The 19,237-nt window shown below is 40.4% G+C and overlaps 1 protein-coding gene across 1 annotated transcript in view; it reads right to left on the bottom strand.

The window, feature by feature from the left end:
- Positions 1-7,867, bottom strand: part of asz1 (ankyrin repeat, SAM and basic leucine zipper domain containing 1) — a 265,510-nt gene extending 257,643 nt beyond the window's left edge. Inside the window, 2 exon segments of the mRNA XM_034175985.1 lie at positions 7,574-7,676; positions 7,835-7,867. Of these exon segments, the coding sequence (XP_034031876.1) occupies positions 7,574-7,676; positions 7,835-7,867 (136 nt within the window).
- Between the last annotated feature and the right edge of the window lie 11,370 nt (positions 7,868-19,237).

Raw genomic sequence — 19,237 nt, 5'->3', positions numbered from 1 at the left:
TAACTGTTTTTTTCATCTTCTGCCAGCAGTACCAGGGTCTGCAACAGAAGACGGTGACCACCTGGGGACTCAGGACTTGGCGGCTCCGGTGTTCTTCAGGCCGTTGGTGGTGGAAGCTGTGTGGGTCCCGGCTCTCCGATCGCCAGAGGTCTCCTATCTTCGAGCCTGCCCGCACGTCACCTTGTGTTCAATTGTCATTATCTTTGTCTGTATCCAGTTGTGCGTTTCACAACATTAAATTGTTACTCTTTGTCTTATCCATTGTCCGTTCATTTGCGCCCCCTGTTGCGGGTCCGTGTTACGACACCTTCCCAACAAAAGGCTCTTTAAAGAACAACTATTTTAATTTTTTTGAATAATGAATACACCCCAAAGACAAGATATTTAATGTTCAAACTGATAAACTTTATTGTTTTTGTGTAAATATTTGCTCATTTTGAAATAGTTGCCAGCAACACGTTTCAAAAAAGCTGGGACAGTGGTATGTTTACCACTGTGTTCCATCACCTTTCCTTCTAACAACACTCAATAAGCGTTTGGGAACAGAGGACACTAATTGTTGAAGCTTTGTAGGTGGAATTCTTTCCCATGCTTGCTTGATGTACGACTTCAGTTGTTCAAGAGTCTGGGTTCTCCGTAGTCGTATTTTGCGCTTCATAATGCGCCACACATTTTGAATGAGTGACAGGTCTGGACTGCAGGCAGGTCAGTCTTGTAGTCGCACTCTTTTACTACGAAGCCACGCTGTTGTACATGTGCAGAATGTGGCTTGCCACTGACTTGCTGAAATAAGCAGGGACATCCCTGAAAAAGACATTGCTTGGATGAGAGCATGTGTTGCTCCAAAACCTGGATGTACCTTTCAGCATTGACGGTGCCATCACAGATGTGTAAGATGCCCACGCCATGGGCACTAACACACTCCCATACCATCACAGATGCTGGCTTTTGAACTTAACACTGGTAACAATCTGGATGGTCTTTTTTCTCTTTTGTCCGGAGGACACGACGTCCATGATTTCCAAAAACAATGTGAAATGTGGACTCATCAGACAACAGCACACTTCTCCGCATCTGTCTATTACAAATGAGCTCGGGCCCAGAGAAGGTGGCGGCATTTCTGGATGCTATTGATGTATGCCTTTCGCTTTGCATGGTACAGTTTTAACTTGCACTTGTAGATGTAGCGACGAACTGTGTTAACTGACAATGGTTTTCTGAAGTGCCCCTGAGCCCTCGTAGTAAGATCCTTTACACAATTTCGGTTTTTAATGCAGTGCCACCTGAGGGATTGAAGGTCACGGACATCCAATGTTGTTTTTCGGCCTTGCCGCTTACTTGTAGAAAGTTCTCCAAATTCTCTGAATCTTCTGATTATATTATGGAATGTAGATGATGGAATCCCTAAATTCCTTGCAACTGACCATTGAGAAACATTGTTTTTAAACTGTTAGACTATTTTTTTCATGCAGTTGTTCACAAAGTGGTGATCCTCACCCCATTTTTGCTTGTGAACGGCTGAGACTTTTGGGGATGCTCCGTTAATACCCAATCATGACACTCACCTGTTTCCAATTAACCTGTTCACCTGTGGAAAGTTCCAAACAGGTGTTCTTTGAGCATTCATCAACTTTCCCAGTCTATTGTCACCACTGTCCCAGCTTTTTTGAAATGTGTTACAGGCACCCAATTCAAAATGAGCAAATATTAGCACAAAAACAAAAAAGTCTATCAGTTTGAACATTAAATATCTTGTCTTTGTGGCGTATTCAATTGAATATAGGTTGAAGAGGATTTGCAAATCATTGTATTCTGTGTTTATTTACATTTCACACAACATCTCAACTTCATTGGAATTGGGTTTGTATATTTTAATATTAAACGAATGAATCATTAAACATGTCCATGAAGTCAAAGTTCATTCATTAAGACACTTAAGGCACAGGTAGAAGAAACCCCGACCCTGTTGTGCACAATCACTAGAATAGTCAAATTCATATTTTAGTAATTACTCTGTGTGGATTACAACATTAAAAGCAATCACATAGTCAATGAGGATTTAAATAAATGAAATGACTCAATTAAAAAATAATTTCATCATGAGATTAATGTTGCTTTGAAAAATCCGAATTAACACATACACTGCAGGAAAATAAGTATTTGAACACCCTGCGATTATGCAATTTCTCCGACTTAGAAATCATGAAGGGGTTTGAAATTTTCATCTTAGGTGCATGCCCACTGTGAGAGACATCCGGAAATCACAATGTATGATTTTTTAATAATTTATTTGTATGTTACTGCTGCAAATAAGTATTTGACCTCCTACCAACCAGCAAGAATCCTGCTCACACAGACCTGTTAATTTTTCTTTAAGAAGCCATCTTATTCTGCACTCTTCACCTGTATTAATTGCAGCTGTTTGAACTTGTTACCTGTATAAAAGACACCTGTTCACACAATCAATCACACTCCAAGCTGTCCACCATAGCCAAAACAAAAGAGCTGTCTAAGGACACCAGGGACAAAAATGTAGACCTGCACAAGGCTGGGATGGACTACAGGACAACAGGCAAGCAGCTTGGTATAATGGCCCAGTCACACGGCACTTAACGAAGGGCAACAAAGCCCTGACGAAACAAGAAATCTGGACTTTCGTTGACTTTCATTGGCATCATTTATCCTTCCCGCAGCTTCGTTCCTGCAGCTGGCGCTTCGTCAGTATTTTTAAACTGTTGAAAAATTTGAACGAAGGGCAACGAAAACCTCAATTCGTCTGTGTTTCGTTTTTCTGTTGTTCTTGACGTTTTTTAATCGTTTGTTTATCGTTAATCGTTTGACAGACAGAGAGGATTTAATTCTTAATTTTTACTCATAACACTTGCTTTGACTATGTAAACATGTCTTCCATATCAATAAAGCTCCACTGAATTTGAAAATTGAGAAGGAGAAAGAGACAGACAGAGAGAGAGTGCTGTCTTTTCTCTTTAAGTCTATAAAAATAAGGCTATAAAAGTCTATAAAAGTACTTAATTCTTTCACCAAAACATCAAATCTAGGCTTTCATCTTAGATACACCTTCTGGCAAATTGTAGCTCAACTTTCAAGTCTCCGTTTTAATAAAATCCTCATATAAAATCAACAATCATGATAATATTAAAGCAATCAGAGCTCTGGTATCGGATTGTAAACTTATCAGTATCAGCAGATATTCAAATTCAGGTATGGGGATCGGACGGGACTGAAAAATTGTGGATCGGTGCATCCCTAATTGAGAGATGCGAGCGGCGTACACTGTGCGACGCACTGAACTGCAGTGACACATGGTGCTTTCAGTTTGATTGTGCACTGTTCACATCCACTGCACATGATGAATGTCTGCCACATACATTGTTATTACATATCAACATTTCCTTTGCGCTTCCTGGCAGGGGTCCAGTGGAGGTGGACGTATGTGGCACAAGCAGGGCATGCCAGCAGGCTTTGCTGTGACAGATGCATCTCAGAGTTCCCTCAACCGCAATCAGATAATTTCAAATATTGTTATTACGCATCCGAATATGCAGATTGCAGTCAGTTGATGCACAGACTGCACATAGACCGCTGTCGAGATGGGACACCCATCAGGACAGCCGAGCAAATGGGACCAGCTATGTAGACTGCTGTCCGTCCGTCTTCAGACTACTGGGTGGATGTGTCTTTCAGCCGCCAATCGGCCTGTGTGTGATGGGGGTCTAAACAGCAGCAGCTGATCAGTGAAGCTGCATATCATAATCAATGGTCTAATAAGAGCCCCCCCCTCCCTTTTTAAATTCTCACTGGATCTGCACTGATTTCATATATGATCTTTTGGCAGCCCATCGTAGCAATAGATTAATCCCTGTTAACATACTTAAGGCCCCTTAGTTTGTTAGTCATCATCAGACTTGGACTTGAGTGAGAGAGTGCTTTAGTTATATTGTTCTGGTGCGTTTATGCAGTGGACACCCCATGCCTTGCGGTGTTAAACAAACTCTGAATCCTTTCTCATTAAAAGTGTGCATCTATGAGAAAAATGAAAATACAGACACGTAAACATACACGCAAACTCAAACCCTCAATGTATGTGGGAGAATCACACAGTCCTGTGTGCTTGTTAAGTCCTAGTAATTCAGTGACCCTGAAACTGGCTCAAGACTTCAATACTGAATGCTATTGAATGCTCGTAGCACGGGCCGGGGCGGAGGATTAGCAGCAATCTTCCATTCCAGCTTATTAATTAATCAAAAACCCAGACAGAGCTTTAATTCATTTTAAAGCTTGGCACTTAGTCTTGTCCATCCAAATTGGAAGTCCCAAAAACCAGTTTTATTTGTTATTATCTATCATCCACCTGGTCGTTACTGTGAGTTTCTCTGTGAATTTTCAGACCTTTTGTCTGACTTAGTGCTTAGCTCAGATAAGATAATTATAGTGGGCGATTTTAACATCCACACAGATGCTGAGAATGACAGCCTCAACACTGCATTTAATCTATTATTAGACTCTATTGGCTTTGCTCAAAAAGTAAATGAGTCCACCCACCACTTTAATCATATCTTAGATCTTGTTCTGACTTATGGTATGGAAATTGAAGACTTAACAGTATTCCCTGAAAACTCCCTTCTGTCTGATCATTTCTTAATAACATTTACATTTACTCTGATGGACTACCCAGCAGTGGGGAATAAGTTTCATTACACTAGAAGTCTTTCAGAAAGCGCTGTAACTAGGTTTAAGGATATGATTCCTTCTTTATGTTCTCTAATGCCATATACCAACACAGTGCAGAGTAGCTACCTAAACTCTGTAAGTGAGATAGAGTATCTCGTCAATAGTTTTACATCCGCATTGAAGACAACTTTGGATGCTGTAGCTCCTCTGAAAAAGAGAGCTTTAAATCAGAAGTGCCTGACTCCGTGGTATAACTCACAAACTCGTAGCTTAAAGCAGATAACCCGTAAGTTGGAGAGGAAATGGAGTCTCACTAATTTAGAAGATCTTCACTTAGCCTGGAAAAAGAGTCTGTTGCTCTATAAAAAAAGCCCTCCGTAAAGCTAGGACATCTTTCTACTCATCACTAATTGAAGAAAACACTGTAGCTAGGCTGACAAAGAGTCAGAGCTCTATTGAGCTGAGTATTCCATTAACTTTAACTAGTAATGACTTCATGACTTTCTTTGCTAACAAAATTTTAACTATTAGAGAAAAAATTACTCATAACCATCCCAAAGACGTATCATTATCTTTGGCTGCTTTCAGTGATGCCGGTTTTTGGTTAGACTCTTTCTCTCCGATTGTTCTGTCTGAGTTATTTTCATTAGTTACTTCATCCAAACCATCAACATGTTTATTAGACCCCATTCCTACCAGGCTGCTCAAGGAAGCCCTACCATTATTTAATGCTTCGATCTTAAATATGATCAATCTATCTTTGTTAGTTGGCTATGTACCACAGGCTTTTAAGGTGGCAGTAATTAAACCATTACTTAAAAAGCCATCACTTGACCCAGCTATCTTAGCTAATTATAGGCCAATCTCCAACCTTCTTTTTCTCTCAAAAATTCTTGAAAGGGTAGTTGTAAAACAGCTAACTGATCATCTGCAGAGGAATGGTCTATTTGAAGAGTTTCAGTCAGGTTTTAGAATTCATCATAGTACAGAAACAGCATTAGTGAAGGTTACAAATGATCTTCTTATGGCCTCGGACAGTGTACTCATCTCTGTGCTTGTTCTGTTAGACCTCAGTGCTGCTTTTGATACTGTTGACCATAAAATTTTATTACAGAGATTAGAGCATGCCATAGGTATTAAAGGCACTGCGTTGCAGTGGTTTGAATCATATTTGTCTAATAGATTACAATTTGTTCATGTAAATGGGGAATCTTCTTCACAGACTAAAGTTAATTATGGAGTTCCACAAGGTTCTGTGCTAGGACCAATTTTATTCACTTTATACATGCTTCCCTTAGGCAGTATTATTAGACGGCATTGCTTAAATTTTCATTGTTACGCAGATGATACCCAGCTTTATCTATCCATGAAGCCAGAGGACACACACCAATTAGCTAAACTGCAGGATTGTCTTACAGACATAAAGACATGGATGACCTCTAATTTCCTGCTTTTAAACTCAGATAAAACTGAAGTTATTGTACTTGGCCCCACAAATCTTAGAAACATGGTGTCTAACCAGATCCTTACTCTGGATGGCATTACCCTGAGCTCTAGTAATACTGCGAGAAATCTTGGAGTCATTTTTGATCAGGATATGTCATTCAAAGCGCATATTAAACAAATATGTAGGACTGCTTTTTTGCATTTACGCAATATCTCTAAAATCAGAAAGGTCTTGTCTCAGAGTGATGCTGAAAAACTAATTCATGCATTTATTTCCTCTAGGCTGGACTATTGTAATTCATTATTATCAGGTTGTCCTAAAAGTTCCCTAAAAAGCCTTCAGTTAATTCAAAATGCTGCAGCTAGAGTACTGACGGGGACTAGAAGGAGAGAGCATATCTCACCCATATTGGCCTCTCTTCATTGGCTTCCTGTTAATTCTAGAATAGAATTTAAAATTCTTCTTCTTACTTATAAGGTTTTGAATAATCAGGTCCCATCTTATCTTAGGGACCTCGTAGTACCATATCACCCCAATAGAGCGCTTCGCTCTCAGACTGCAGGCTTACTTGTAGTTCCTAGGGTTTGTAAGAGTAGAATGGGAGGCAGAGACTTCAGCTTTCAGGCTCCTCTCCTGTGGAACCAGCTCCCAATTCAGATCAGGGAGACAGACACCCTCTCTACTTTTAAGATTAGGCTTAAAACTTTCCTTTTTGCTAAAGCTTATAGTTAGGGCTGGATCAGGTGACCCTGAACCATCCCTTAGTTATGCTGCTATAGACGTAGACTGCTGGGGGGTTCCCATGATGCATTGTTTCTTTCTCTTTTTGCTCTGTATGCACCACTCTGCATTTAATCATTAGTGATCGATCTCTGCTCCCCTCCACAGCATGTCTTTTTCCTGGTTCTCTCCCTCAGCCCCAACCAGTCCCAGCAGAAGACTGCCCCTCCCTGAGCCTGGTTCTGCTGGAGGTTTCTTCCTGTTAAAAGGGAGTTTTTCCTTCCCACTGTAGCCAAGTGCTTGCTCACAGGGGGTCGTTTTGACCGTTGGGGTTTTACATAATTATTGTATGGCCTTACCTTACAATATAAAGCGCCTTGGGGCAACTGTTTGTTGTGATTTGGTGCTATATAAAAAAATTGATTGATTGAATACAAGTTGTTATATCAAAGCTAGTCTCATTCTTCTGCCTCACCTTTGCTGCCCTATACATTCTGGCCTTAAAGTGGTGCTCTGGCCAGCACTCCAAATGTGTGTAGTGACAAACCTAAACATCCCTATACAGTCCTATCATCTATTAACTAACTGTCAGCAACAACAATAAAATAAAAAATGTTCTCAAACACTAACAACAGAGAAATTTTTACAGAAGAATGACAGTGTACTTAATTATGTAAAGTTCAACACGTCATGAGAAACAATGAGAGTACTTACCACTGTCCAAAAGCTTTTCAACAGCTTCAACGTCTCCTTTACCAATGGCTTGTTTCAGCAACAAGACATCATTTTCTGCACGTGGTACATCACCATCCAAGTCCTGTGATATATGAAAGAATCACAAATAACACTTTCATAATTTTGCTGGTGCCCTACATTGCTGCATCCAACTACACTACAGAACAGCCTGGGGGCTTTGATGACAAACACAGAGGCAAACAACTGTTCCCTCCCCACCATTTAAAAGTTACCACCTACCTTCCACAGCAAGATGAAACATGGAGGACACATAAAAGGTTAAAATATAACGCAATGCTAAAACACCATTGGCCATATCAGCATTGTCTTGTTGTTTGGTATGTCAGTGCAATATATTTTAATATAAGGCAACCTGTGTATGTATGTATGTATGTATTGTTAGATATATTTCTGTGTTTAATTATGGTTTTCTTTATTTGTTTTCTGTATTTCTTTTGGTATTAAGGAAGTTATTATATTTAGGGTTATATTTTTAGTTTCATTCTTATTCTCACTTTCCTTTGTTCTTTCTTGGTATGTGCATGTAGAACTGGATTTAACCAGTTTGTACCACTTAGGATAAAAAGAGTTAGGTTACAATTATAAATCATATGTCTCCCATTATTGAGCGGGCCTGGGGCAGGGGAATGGACCTCCCTTGAATGCCCATGGGGGCCAATAAGAGAAGGTTTTTGCAAAATAAGGTCCGCCTCTGTTAGCATATGTAATCCTGTATGAAAACTGCTTGTATCCATTGTCCGGGGTTCTGTAAGAGCGGATCTTGTCTGTAGCAGAAGTTCTTGCAGGGCCCACGCCTGATTATTTTTGCTGTGACTTTGATTAAATTTAAAAGTGCAGAATAGTTTGAATTTGTGCTTTGGAAGGGGCAGTATTACAGAACGAACTGGGGGAAGAATTAACAAGTGGTGCCGTGACCGGGATGTGATAACTGTTGCCGACGAGGCTCCATTGAGCCCCCGTCTGGTAAGAGAGCGGACCTCTCTTTGTGCAACCAATTTTAAGGCGCCTTTTCTATGGTGAGCAGGAAACCTGTTATTGAATTTCTGCAATATTGATTACTGCAAAATTAATATTGGTTGTATTAAAGTGTTGGTCTCTCTCTCCAAAATTTTCATTATTAATTTTGGGCGTTCCTAAAAGTCACAGTAAAAAAAAAAAAGTTCTGTTTCTCTTTTTACCTAATATTTATGGTCATTTTATTAACTGGGGAAAGTCCAGCCATTTCGAGGTCCGGCTGAGCCGAAGAGAGGAGGGTCTTCGAAGCTGAGAAGGGTGTGTTCTCGTTGCCGGGGTTATGAGCCTCGATGAGGGACGAAATTTCAAGGAGTGATTCACCTTGGTAATAAGTCCCGGACGTTTGTTTTTTTCATATAAATGTGGGGTGGCTTGCTGTACAGAAGGGATCCTAATGGTGTGCATTCCATATAACTTTTGGTTTGAGGAAGAATTCCACCATTATTTGGAAAGCCTCTGTATGGATCTGTGGGGTTGAAATTGGGAGGAGGACACGAATAGTTAGTTTTAGGACAGAGATTATCTCATTGACAATTAAAACAAACGTTGGGACTGGTGTGAACACACACCTAAGTCCCATGTTTGGATGCTGAGTCATTGTTTAATGACATAATTCTGTGTGTAGTAAATCTGTGATTGTTTTAATGTTTGCGGTTTGAATGCATGACTTGCTGATTGTATTTTTTCTTAGGTTACAGCCGTGACTGGTACGGCTTTCTCCACTTAGACAGCAACACTGATTTGCGCATTCCAAGAGCCGTGTTAAATTATAGATAGCTGCTGAGTTAGGTTAATTGACTCTAAAAATAAGTAAGTAAATAAAATTGTAATAAAACAACAAATAAATAAAAATAAAAATGCAGATACATCACACAGTACAGATTCGTGTTGATTAAGCGTATAGTAACTAGCAGACAGGAATAATGAATACACTTCTCGGTTTTTAAATTTTGAAGTACGCTCAGGTTAGCTGAAGTTTGGTTAAGGCTAAATAATCTCAGCTTTTGTCAAATACTCGCACCGCGGCTGATGTTCTAGTGTAGGGTGCTGCCATCTGCTGGTAGTACACTGTTAAACCTCATTCCCCAAATTTAATTAAAGGGGCAATTAAATAGAACAGTATACAATTATTATTTCTTTTTAAATAGTTATATGATTATAAATAAATAAATAAAATAAAATATAATGATAATAATAATAATATTAATTAAAACAATAATTCCCTTCTGGGAGTCTTTTCCTTCTTTTTTTCCTTTTTCCGTTTTTTCTTCAGTTCAATTCAATTCAATTTTATTTATATAGCGCCAAATCACAACAAACAGTTGCCCCAAGGCGCTTTATATTGTAAGGCAAGGCCATACAATAATTACGTAGAAACCCCAAAGGTCAAAACGACCCCCTGTGAGCAAGCACTTGGCTACAGTGGGAAGGAAAAACTCCCTTTTAACAGGAAGAAACCTCCAGCAGAACCAGACTCAGGGAGGGGCAGTCTTCTGCTGGGACTGGTTGGGGCTGAGGGAGAGAACCAGGAAAAAGACATGCTGTGGAGGGGAGCAGAGATCAATCACTAATGATTAAATGCAGAGTGGTGCATACAGAGCAAAAAGAGAAAGAAACACTCAGTGCATCATGGGAACCCCCCAGCAGTCTAAGTCTATAGCAGCATAACTAAGGGATGGTTCAGGGTCACCTGATCCAGCCCTAACTATAAGCTTTAGCAAAAAGGAAAGTTTTAAGCCTAATCTTAAAAGTAGAGAGGGTGTCTGTCTCCCTGATCTGAATTGGGAGCTGGTTCCACAGGAGAGGAGCCTGAAAGCTGAAGGCTCTGCCTCCCATTCTACTCTTACAAACCCTAGGAACTACAAGTAAGCCTGCAGTCTGAGAGCGAAGCGCTCTATTGGGGTGATATGGTACTACGAGGTCCCTAAGATAAGATGGGACCTGATTATTCAAAACCTTATAAGTAAGAAGAAGAATTTTAAATTCTATTCTAGAATTAACAGGAAGCCAATGAAGAGAGGCCAATATGGGTGAGATATGCTATCTCCTTCTAGTCCCCGTTAGTACTCTAGCTGCAGCATTTTGAATTAACTGAAGGCTTTTTAGGGAACTTTTAGGACAACCTGTTTTAACTCCTGTTAAAAGTCATTGTGTTTCCGTCAGGGGTGTATGGCCTTGCCTTACAATATAAAGCGCCTTGGGACAACTGTTTGTTGTGATTTGGTGCTATATAAAAAAATTGATTGATTGATTGATTGATTTATATAAATATGTACATATGTAAGTTTATTGATACATAAAAAGACTTTTCCTTTTCTTTCCTCCTTGTTTCCCCCTCTTACATCACTTACATCATTATCACCAGATTAGGGTCAGCAAGTGGGGGTCTGTTGCTCAAAGGTCTTCCCCTTCTGCCAGCAGACTCCAAAAACTTGTCTTTTAATGCAGAGCCTAGGACATTCAGCAAAGGGTGGACCTGTGTCAGGGGCGACCCCTCTCTGGCAGCAGGTTTACAAAATACTTTGCATCTTTTAATGCACCACACACATGACAAATGGGGAAGGAGGGGAAGGGGGAAAAAAAAAAGAAAATAATAATAATAATGATAATGATAAATAAAAAAGTTAAGGTAATTAAATTAATAAAATAAAATGAATGTAGCATAATTGTATATATGTATATGTATTATGTGTATACAAGTGTGTATAGGTGATGTATGTGTGTATTTTGTGTATGTATGTTCGCATGTATGATGTGTTTATATATATGTATATATTGAGACAGAATTACCATCTACACACACAAGAATAGTCCTTTTAAATAGTCATTTTCTGAGTAAATGTGGGGAATTTATTGACATATGAAAATGGCTTAAGGAATGACACCAGCAATATCAATAGCAATAAAAAAAAATGGTACTAATAATAGAAATGAAAAAAAAAAAAAATTTGATTGACAATAATTATTGTCATTATTACTGTCTATTATGGTGGGAATTGTTTTTATCATAATCATTATTATGATTATTATTATAGATACTCATCACTAATATATGATATCAATTACATAGTAATAAAAAAGGAATACTGGTCACACTCGGTAGTCGTAATAACGTATGGTTATTTGGGGGTGGGATTAAATAAATTTGTCTTCATCCCACCCCTTTTCGGGTTAAGTGTGCGGGTATGTATGCGTGTATGTTTGTTTCTCCTGTTCTTTTCAACCCAATGTGGGTAAATGATGTCAAAGAAATGCTTATGTTGTAAAACTCAAAATAAATGATCAATCAGTCAATATGTATGTATATGTATACTCAACAAAAATATAAACGCAACACTTTTGGTTTTGCTCCCATTTTGTATGAGATGAACTCAAAGATCTAAAACTTTTTCCACATACACGATATCACCATTTCCCTCAAATATTGTTCACAAACCAGTCGAAATCTGTGATAGTGAGCACTTCTCCTTTGCTGAGATAATCCATCCCACCTCACAGGTGTGCCATATCAGGATGCTGATTAGACACCATGATTAGTGCACAGGTGTGCCTTAGACTGCCCACAATAAAAGGCCACTCTGAAAGGTACAGTTTTGTTTTATTGGGGGGGGATACCAGTCAGTATCTGGTGTGACCACCATTTGCCTCATGCAGTGCAACACATCTCCTTCGCATCATCCGTGAAGAGAACACCTCTCCAACGTGCCAAACGCCAGCGAATGTGAGCATTTGGCCACTCAAGTCGGTTACGACGACGAACTGGAGTCAGGTCGAGACCCCGATGAGGACGACGAGCATGCAGATGAGCTTCCCTGAGACGGTTTCTGACAGTTTGTGCAGAAATTCTTTGGTTATGCAAACCGATTGTTTCAGCAGCTGTCCGAGTGGCTGGTCTCAGATGATCTTGGAGGTGAACATGCTGGATGTGGAGGTCCTGGGCTGGTGTGGTTACACGTGGTCTGCGGTTGTGAGGCTGGTTGGATGTACTGCCAAATTCTCTGAAACGCCTTTGGAGACGGCTTATGGTAGAGAAATGAACATTCAATACACGAGCAACAGCTCTGGTTGACATTCCTGCTGTCAGCATGCCAACTGCACGCTCCCTCAAATCTTGCGACATCTGTGGCATTGTGCTGTGTGATAAAACTGCACCTTTCAGAGTGGCCTTTTATTGTGGACAGTCTAAGGCACACCTGTGCACTAATCATGGTGTCTAATCAGCATCTTGATATGGCACACCTGTGAGGTGGGATGGATTATCTCAGCAAAGAAGTGCTCACTATCACAGATTTAGACTGGTTTGTGAACAATATTTGAGGGAAATGGTGATATTGTGTATGTGGAAAAAGTTTTAGATCTTTGAGTTCATCTCATACAAAATGGGAGCAAAACCAAAAGTGTTGCGTTTATATTTTTGTTGAGTATACGTGTATATGTGTGTGTGTATATATGTATATGCATATATGTAGTATGTATGTGTATATATGTATACATATACATGTGTGTGTGTATGTATGTATATGTGTGCGTGTATATATATGTGTATATGTGTAGGGGTATGTATATGTATGTATAAATGTATGTATGTGTATATATATGTAGTGTATATTTATGTGTTAGTGGGTATGTATATAGGTATATATGTGAGTGTGTATATGTGTGTGTATAAGTGTATATATGTATATAATGTATGTGTAAGTATGTACGTATACAGGTATATATGCACGGCCCAAGCAGAGGGTCACCCCCTAGAGCCTGGTCTGCTTGAGGTTTCTTCCTAAGAGGGAGTTTTTCCTCACCACAGTTGCCTAGTGCTTGCTCTGGGGGTCGGCAGGGTTAATATGGAGTGACTTGGGCCATGTTTGCTGTGATTTGGCGCTTTATACATAACATACTTATACATGAATTGAAATGTAATTGAATATTGAAGTGTATGTCTGTGTTGATATGTAGTGTGTTGTGAATTTGTGTATATGTTGTTATGACTGTTATAATTGTTGGACTCATTCTAGCAGGGGTGGGCGTTGATAAGCTTTGCTTCTGCCCACACCCTTTCGGACTCACAGGCTTGTTTATATAACATTCATATTATTGGTATGTTTCTGTTCTTTCGGATTTGTGTGTGTGCCGAATAAATCCATTCATTCATTAATTCATCCTGCTGTAACCAGGTTTCTGTAAGGCAGAATAAATCAATATGTTGATCAATTATTATATCATTTACTAACAGGGACTTAGAAGAGAGAGACCTAATGTTTAATAAACCACATTTAACTGTTTTAGTCTGTGGTGCAGTTGAAGGTGCTATATTATTTTTTCTTTTTGAATTTTTATGCTTAAATCGATTTTTACTGGTTATTGGTGGTCTGGGAGCAGGCACCGTCTCTACGGGGATGGGGTAATGAGGGGATGGCAAGGGGAGAGAAGCTGCAGAGAGGTGTGTAAGACTTCAACTCTGCTTCCTGGTCCCAACACTGGGTAGTCACGGTTTGGAGGATTTAATAAAATTGGCCAGATTTCTAGAAATGAGAGCTGCTCCATCCAAAGTGGGATGGATGCCGACTCTCCTAACAAGACCAGGTTTTCCCCAGAAGCTTTGCCAATTATCTATGAAGCCCACCTCATTTTTTGGACACCACTCAGACAGCCAGCAATTCAAGGAGAACATGCGGCTAAACATGTCACTCCCGGTCCAAAAGGGGAGGGGAGAAAACTACAGAGTCCGACATTGTTTTTGCAAAGTTACACACCGATTCAATGTTAATTTTAGTGACCTCCAATTGGCGTAACCGGATGTCATTACTGCCAACGTGAATTACAATCTTACCAAATTTACGCTTAGCCTTAGCCAGCAGTTTCAAATTTCCTTCGATGTCGCCTGCTCTGGCCCCCGGAAGACAATTGACTATGGTTGCTGGTGTCGCTAACTTCACATTTCTCAAAACAGTCGCCAATAACCAGAGTTTGTTCCTCGGCGGGTGTGTCGCTGAGTAGGGAAAAACGGTTAGAAATGTGAACGGGTTGGTGGTGTACAGGGGGCTTCTTTTTAGAACTACGCTTCCTCCTCACAGTCACCCAGTCGGCCTGCTTTCCCGGCTGCTCAGGATCTGCTGGAGGGGAACTAACGGCGGCTAAGCTACCTTGGTCCGCACCGACTACAGGGGCCTGACTAGCTGTAGGATTTTCCAAGGTGCGGAGCCGAGTCTCCAATTCGCCCAGCCTGGCCTCCAAAGCTACGAATAAGCTACACTTATTACAAGTACCATTACTGCTAAAGGAGGCCGAGGAATAACTAAACATTTCACACCCAGATCAGAAAAGTGCGGGAGAGACAGGAGAAGTCGCCATGCTAAACCGGCTAAGAGCTAGTAGCTGCGCTAAGCTAGCGGATTCCTAAAACCACACAAAGTGAATAATGTGTAAATAATTTAGAGGTGATTCAGCAGAGGGAGTGCTTTAGTAAAGGCACGTGAAGATTACACTGTGAAACAAATTGCTATCTAGTTAACTAGATCAATCTAACTGCGCAGATTAAACAGCTAACAGATACAGCAAAACACCGCTGTGCTCCGGAACAGGAAGTGATACAATACCGCAGTGAGAGCCAACCACCAGTAGAGGCAGTCAAGGACCAAAAGATCTTCTCACTCACATGAGTGAGAATCCGTACAGCAATTGTATGTATATGGATAAATTATTCCCTTTGGCTCCACCCAATGTAATTCCCCCCAGATTCCTAGTGGTTTTTAATAAGTATACCTGCATATTAAATACACTCAACAAAAATATAAATGCAACCCTTTTGGTTTTGCTCCCATTTTGTATGAGATGAACTCAAAGATCTAAAACTTTTTCCATATACACAATATCACCATTTCCCTCAAATATTGTTCACACACCAGTCTAAATCTGTGATAGTGAGCACTTCTCCTTTGCTGAGATAATCCATCCCACCTCACAGGTGTGCCATATCAAGATGCTGATTAGACACCATGATTAGTGCACAGGTGTGCCTTAGACTGTCCACAATAAAAGGCCACTCTGAAAGGTGCAGTTTTGTTTTATTGGCGGGGGGATACCAGTCAGTATCTGGTGTGACCACCATTTGCCTCATGCAGTGCAACACATCTCCCTCGCATAGAGTTGATCAGGTTGTCAATTGTGGCCTGTGGAATGTTGGTCCACTCCTCTTCAATGGCTGTGCGAAGTTGCTGGATATTGGCAGGAACTGGTACACGCTGTCGTATACGCCGGTCCAGAGCATCCCAAACATGCTCAATGGGTGACATGTCCGGTGAGTATGCCGGCCATGCAAGAACTGGGACATTTTCAGCTTCCAATAATTGTGTACAGATCCTTGCAACATGGGGCTGTGCATTATCCTGCTGCAACTTGAGGTGATGTTCTTGGATGTATGGCACAACAATGGGCCTCAGGATCTCGTCACAGTATCTCTGTGCATTCAAAATGCCATCAATAAAATGCACCTGTGTTCTTCATCCATAACACACACCTGCCCATACTATAACCCCACCGCCACAATGGGCCACTCGATCCACAACATTGACATCAGAAAACCGCTCACCCACACGACGCCACACACGCTGTCTGCCATCTGCCCTGAACAGTGTGAACCGGGATTCATCCGTGAAGAGAACACCTCTCCAACGTGCCAAACACCAGCGAATGTGAGCATTTGCCCACTCAAGTTGGTTACGACAACGAACTGGAGTCAGGTCGAGACCCCGATGAGGACGACGAGCATGCAGATGAGCTTCCCTGAGACAGTTTCTGACAGTTTATGCAAACCAATTGTTTCAGCAGCTGTCCGAGTGGCTGGTCGCAGACGATCTTGGAGGTGAACATGCTGGATGTGGAGGTCCTGGGCTGGTGTGGTTACACGTGGTCTGCGGTTGTGAGGCTGGTTGGATGTACTGCCAAATTCTCTGAAACGCCTTTGGAGACGGCTTATGGTAGAGAAATGAACATTCAATACACGAGCAACAGCTCTGGTTGACATTCCTGCTGTCAGCATGCCAATTGAACGCTCCCTCAAATCTTGCGACATCTGTGGCATTGTGCTGTATGATAAAACTGCACCTTTCAGAGTGGCCTTTTATTGTGGGCAGTCTAAGACACACCTGTGCACTAATCATGGTGTCTAATCAGCATCTTGATATGGCACACCTGTGAGGTGGGATGGATTAACTCAGCAAAGGAGAAGTGCTCACTATCACAGATTTAGACTGGTTTGTGAACAATATTTGAGGGAAATGGTGATATTGTGTATGTGGAAAAAGTTTTAGATCTTTGAGTTCATCTCATACAAAATGGGAGCAAAACCAAAAGTGTTGCGTTTATATTTTTGTTGAGTGTATGAATCCTTTGGGAGAACAAATTGGGCATATGAATTTGAGATGGTGTCCATGGATTATTAATATCACTGGAAATGGCATTGCTAGTAAATTTAAATATGCTCGATCAGATGTACAACCCCTGGCAAAAATTATGGAATCACTGGCCTCAGAGGATGTTCATTCAGTTGTTTAATTTTGTAGAAAAAAAGCAGATCAAAGACATGACACAAAACTAAAGTCATTTCAAATGGCAACTTTCTGGCTTTAAGAAACACTATAAGAAATCAAGAAAAAAAGATTGTGGCAGTCAGTAACGGTTACTTTTTTAGACCAAGGAGAGGAAAAAAATATGGAATCACTCAATTCTGAGGAAAAAATTATGGAATCACCCTGTAAATTTTCATCCCCCAAATTAACACCTGCATCAAATCAGATCTGCTCATTGACATTGACCCTATGCCATGACATTGACCCTATGTGTCTTTTTGCAAGGAATGTTTTTGCAGTTTTTGCTCTATGGCAAGATGCACTATCATCTTTAAAAATGATTTCATCATCCCCAAACATCCTTTCAATTGTCCAAAATATCAACATAAACTTGTGCATTTATTGATGTAATGACAGCCATCTCCCCAGTGCCTTTACCTGACATGCAGCCCAATATCATCAATGACTGTGGAAATTTACATGTTTTCTTCAGGCAGTCATCTTTATAAATCTCATTGGAAAGGCACCAAACAAAAGTTCCAGCATCATCACCTTGCCCAATGCAGATTCGAGATTCATCACTGAATATGACTTTCATCCAGTCATCCACAATCCACAATTGCTTTTCCTTAGCCCATTGTAACCTTGTTTTTTCTGTTTAGGTGTTAATGATGCCTTTCGTTTAGCTTTTCTGTATGTAAATCCCATTTCCTTTAGGCGGTTTCTTACAGTTCGGTCACAGATGTTGACTCCAGTTTCCTCCCATTCGTTCCTCATTTGTTTTGTTGTACATTTTTCGATTTTTGAGACATATTGCTTTAAGTTTTCTGTCTTGACGCTTTGATGTCTTCCTTGGTCTACCAGTATGTTTGCCTTTAACAACCTTCCCATGTTGTTTGTATTTGGTCCAGAATTTAGACACAGCTGACTGTGAACAACCAACATCTTTTGCAACATTGCGTGATGATTTACTCTCTTTTAAGAGTTTGATAATCCTCTCCTTTGTTTCAATTGACATCTCTCGTGTTGGAGCCATGATTCATGTCAGTTCACTTGGTGCAACAGCTCTCCAAGGTGTGATCACTCCTTTTTAGATGCAGACTAACGAGCAGATCTGATATGATGCAGGTGTTAGTTTTGGGGATGAAAATTTACAGGGTGATTCCATAATTTTTTCCTCAGAATTGAGTGATTCCATATTTTTTTCCTCTGCTTGGTCTAAAAAAGTAACCGTTACTGACTGCCACAATCTTTTTTTCTTGATTTCTTACAGTGTTTCCTAAAGCCAGAAAGTTGTCATTTGAAATGACTTTAGTTTTGTGTCATGTCTGTGATCTGCTTTTTTTCTACAAAATTAAACAACTGAATGAACATCCTCTGAAGCCGGTGATTCCATAACTTTTGCCAGGGGTTGTATATTGGTTTTGTGGTGGAGAAGAGTTGAGGAATATTCTTCCAGAAAATTGGGATGGATGCTGTGCTCTTGTTTCTCTTATAGCTCCCCTCACAACCATTAACATTTCTGCGAGTGAGTTGGCCAAGCAAGCTGCAGAATGGAGTGGTCGGAGGCGACCTGCCGGCGTATTGCCGGTTGCAAAACGTGTAGCTTTTGATATGTATGCCGATTCCTCCACTTACATAGATTAGTTAATCAAATTGCAGCTGGGTTCGAATCTTCGTTATGTTGGTGGTGCACTATAAATAAAAATGTAGATGGAATCAATTATATACATTTCAATGTACAACGATTGAATAATTTAACCAGAGATGCAGTGACTGGACTACATGAACAATTGGCTGCCACTTCCTTAATGGCCTACCAAAATAGATTGACCCTAAATATGATATTGGCAGAAAAAGGGAGTGTATGCTACATGTTTGGCCACGAGTATTGTACATTTATACCAAACAATACTGCTCCTGATGGCTCCATATCAAGAGCCCTTTCTCAGCAGAATTGGCTGAAAATTCTGGGATCCAAAATCCTATAGGTGATTGGTTTGAACATCAATTTGGTAAGTGGAAGGAATTAGTAGACTCAATT

Source organism: Thalassophryne amazonica, chromosome 8, assembly GCF_902500255.1.
Source record: "Thalassophryne amazonica chromosome 8, fThaAma1.1, whole genome shotgun sequence".
NCBI classification, from domain to species: Eukaryota; Metazoa; Chordata; class Actinopteri; order Batrachoidiformes; family Batrachoididae; genus Thalassophryne; species Thalassophryne amazonica.
The sequence above is the reverse complement of the archived record's forward strand: the minus strand, read 5'-3'. Positions and strand labels throughout refer to the sequence as shown.